The sequence below is a fragment of the Olea europaea genome, unplaced genomic scaffold, assembly GCF_002742605.1.
Source record: "Olea europaea var. sylvestris unplaced genomic scaffold, O_europaea_v1 scaffold5998, whole genome shotgun sequence".
In the NCBI taxonomy this organism is placed as follows: domain Eukaryota; kingdom Viridiplantae; phylum Streptophyta; class Magnoliopsida; order Lamiales; family Oleaceae; genus Olea; species Olea europaea.
The window spans coordinates 11,525-13,018 of record NW_019264343.1 but is presented as its reverse complement, the minus strand read 5'-3'; the positions used below and the strand labels follow the sequence as shown (position 1 = coordinate 13,018).

Sequence of the window (1,494 nt, the reverse complement as noted above, 5' to 3'; positions counted from 1 at the left end):
CTTAGAGTTCCACTCTAAGAATCCTCCATGTTGATCCTTTATGTCATTCGAAATGCAGCCCTTCTCTACTGCAGATTCTATTCTTCTCTTCATATCTTCATATAATTTCTGAAAATTTTCTTTCTGTGTAATTTTCTTTAGCCAGCGATTTCATAATACTGTTAAAATCATAACTGAAAATTCACCTTGATATTACAAAATTCGTGAGCAAACTCTGGATGGTTCATATCAATATTTCGAGCAAAATAGGCTTGAGGCGACCTTTGTTCCACATTGAATTTCTTGCAGAAAGGTATCCAATATTTCGAAAACTTAGAGGCCTCCAATAGAGCATAGAATGTGAGTTCTGAACCACCATCATCTGAGAGGTAAACACTCAGCTTTCCGTGCGGGTAATTGTAAGACATGACTGATAAAACCGTGCTGATTACCATTGATGGTGGCTCTAATATTGGATCAGCCGTGCAAACGAAAATGTCGACCCTTGGCAACTTGTCCTCGTATCTGTAACATGTTCAAGTCAAAAACTAGAACTGTTTTAACATTCGGGCAGCATAATGGAGAAAGAAAAGTACCTGAGGGAGAGCCTGTGCTTGAAGGGATGGCGAAAAACCACGTTCCATCGAGCAGACTGAGTAAATATCCAATATATACCAAATATTAACTCAGAAATGAACATCCCAATCCACGCATATCTTCCTGTTCTTGGAATACAAATTATTCTGTATGCCCATATTGAAACTATACCCAGAAATATTGTTAAAGAAATTAATTTAAAAGCAGTTCTCCCTTTTGCTTCTTTGGTCTCGAACAAAAGAACTGCTGCTGCTTCTTCTCCATGTCCTCTCATCTTTTCTCTCTTTGACTTCTCTGTGTATAGCACCATTTGTTTTCTTTTTACACTAAGAGAATCGTATCACGTGACTAGACATAATTTATCATTGACTACTGGCACAATACAATATTGTATATCTCAGTCTCAGCTCAATTATGCAAGAATGGGACAAAAGGGCATACACTGGATAAGCAATCAATCACGTGAGGAGCGTTGGATACTGAAAGTATATCATTAACAACCAATAAAAAATTCCCAAAGTTTGTCCACCACACAGCAATTATCAACTTGATAGCGTTACGCGCCTAATAAAGACATCGACGGCAGTTTTGAAGTCTCGAAGTTGCTAAATAAAGCAAATACAATGGTCCATCTTATGAAGAGACCATTCTTCAGTCAATATTTTGGATTTGTGACGAGAAAGAGGTTTATCAAACTCTATTATAGTATACGTGCGGATACCAGTCATAGAAATTTGTCGATATTTGTTAAGTATATGTACGTGTGAGGATGTAATACAATGAGTGATGGGGCAGCTGACTGGATTGATTGACTATTTGACTGATGAAATGGAATCAAAAGGAAAAATGTAATTCTTCCTTGGCTAATTAATTCTGACTTAAAAACACACTTGCCATTTTCACACCTTTTTTTTAATG

General features: G+C 36.9%; 1 protein-coding gene across 1 annotated transcript in view; it reads right to left on the bottom strand.

Annotated features, from left to right (window-relative positions):
• Positions 1–901, bottom strand: part of LOC111389517 (cellulose synthase-like protein E1) — an 11,765-nt gene extending 10,864 nt beyond the window's left edge. The window contains exons 1-3 of the mRNA XM_023014448.1: positions 576–901; positions 186–504; positions 1–123 (exon numbers count right to left, since the gene is read on the bottom strand). Coding sequence (XP_022870216.1) covers positions 1–123; positions 186–504; positions 576–886 — 753 coding nt within the window. The 5' untranslated portion in view covers positions 887–901. The remainder of the gene's footprint in view (positions 124–185; positions 505–575) is intronic.
• Positions 902–1,494: the final 593 nt, after the last annotated feature.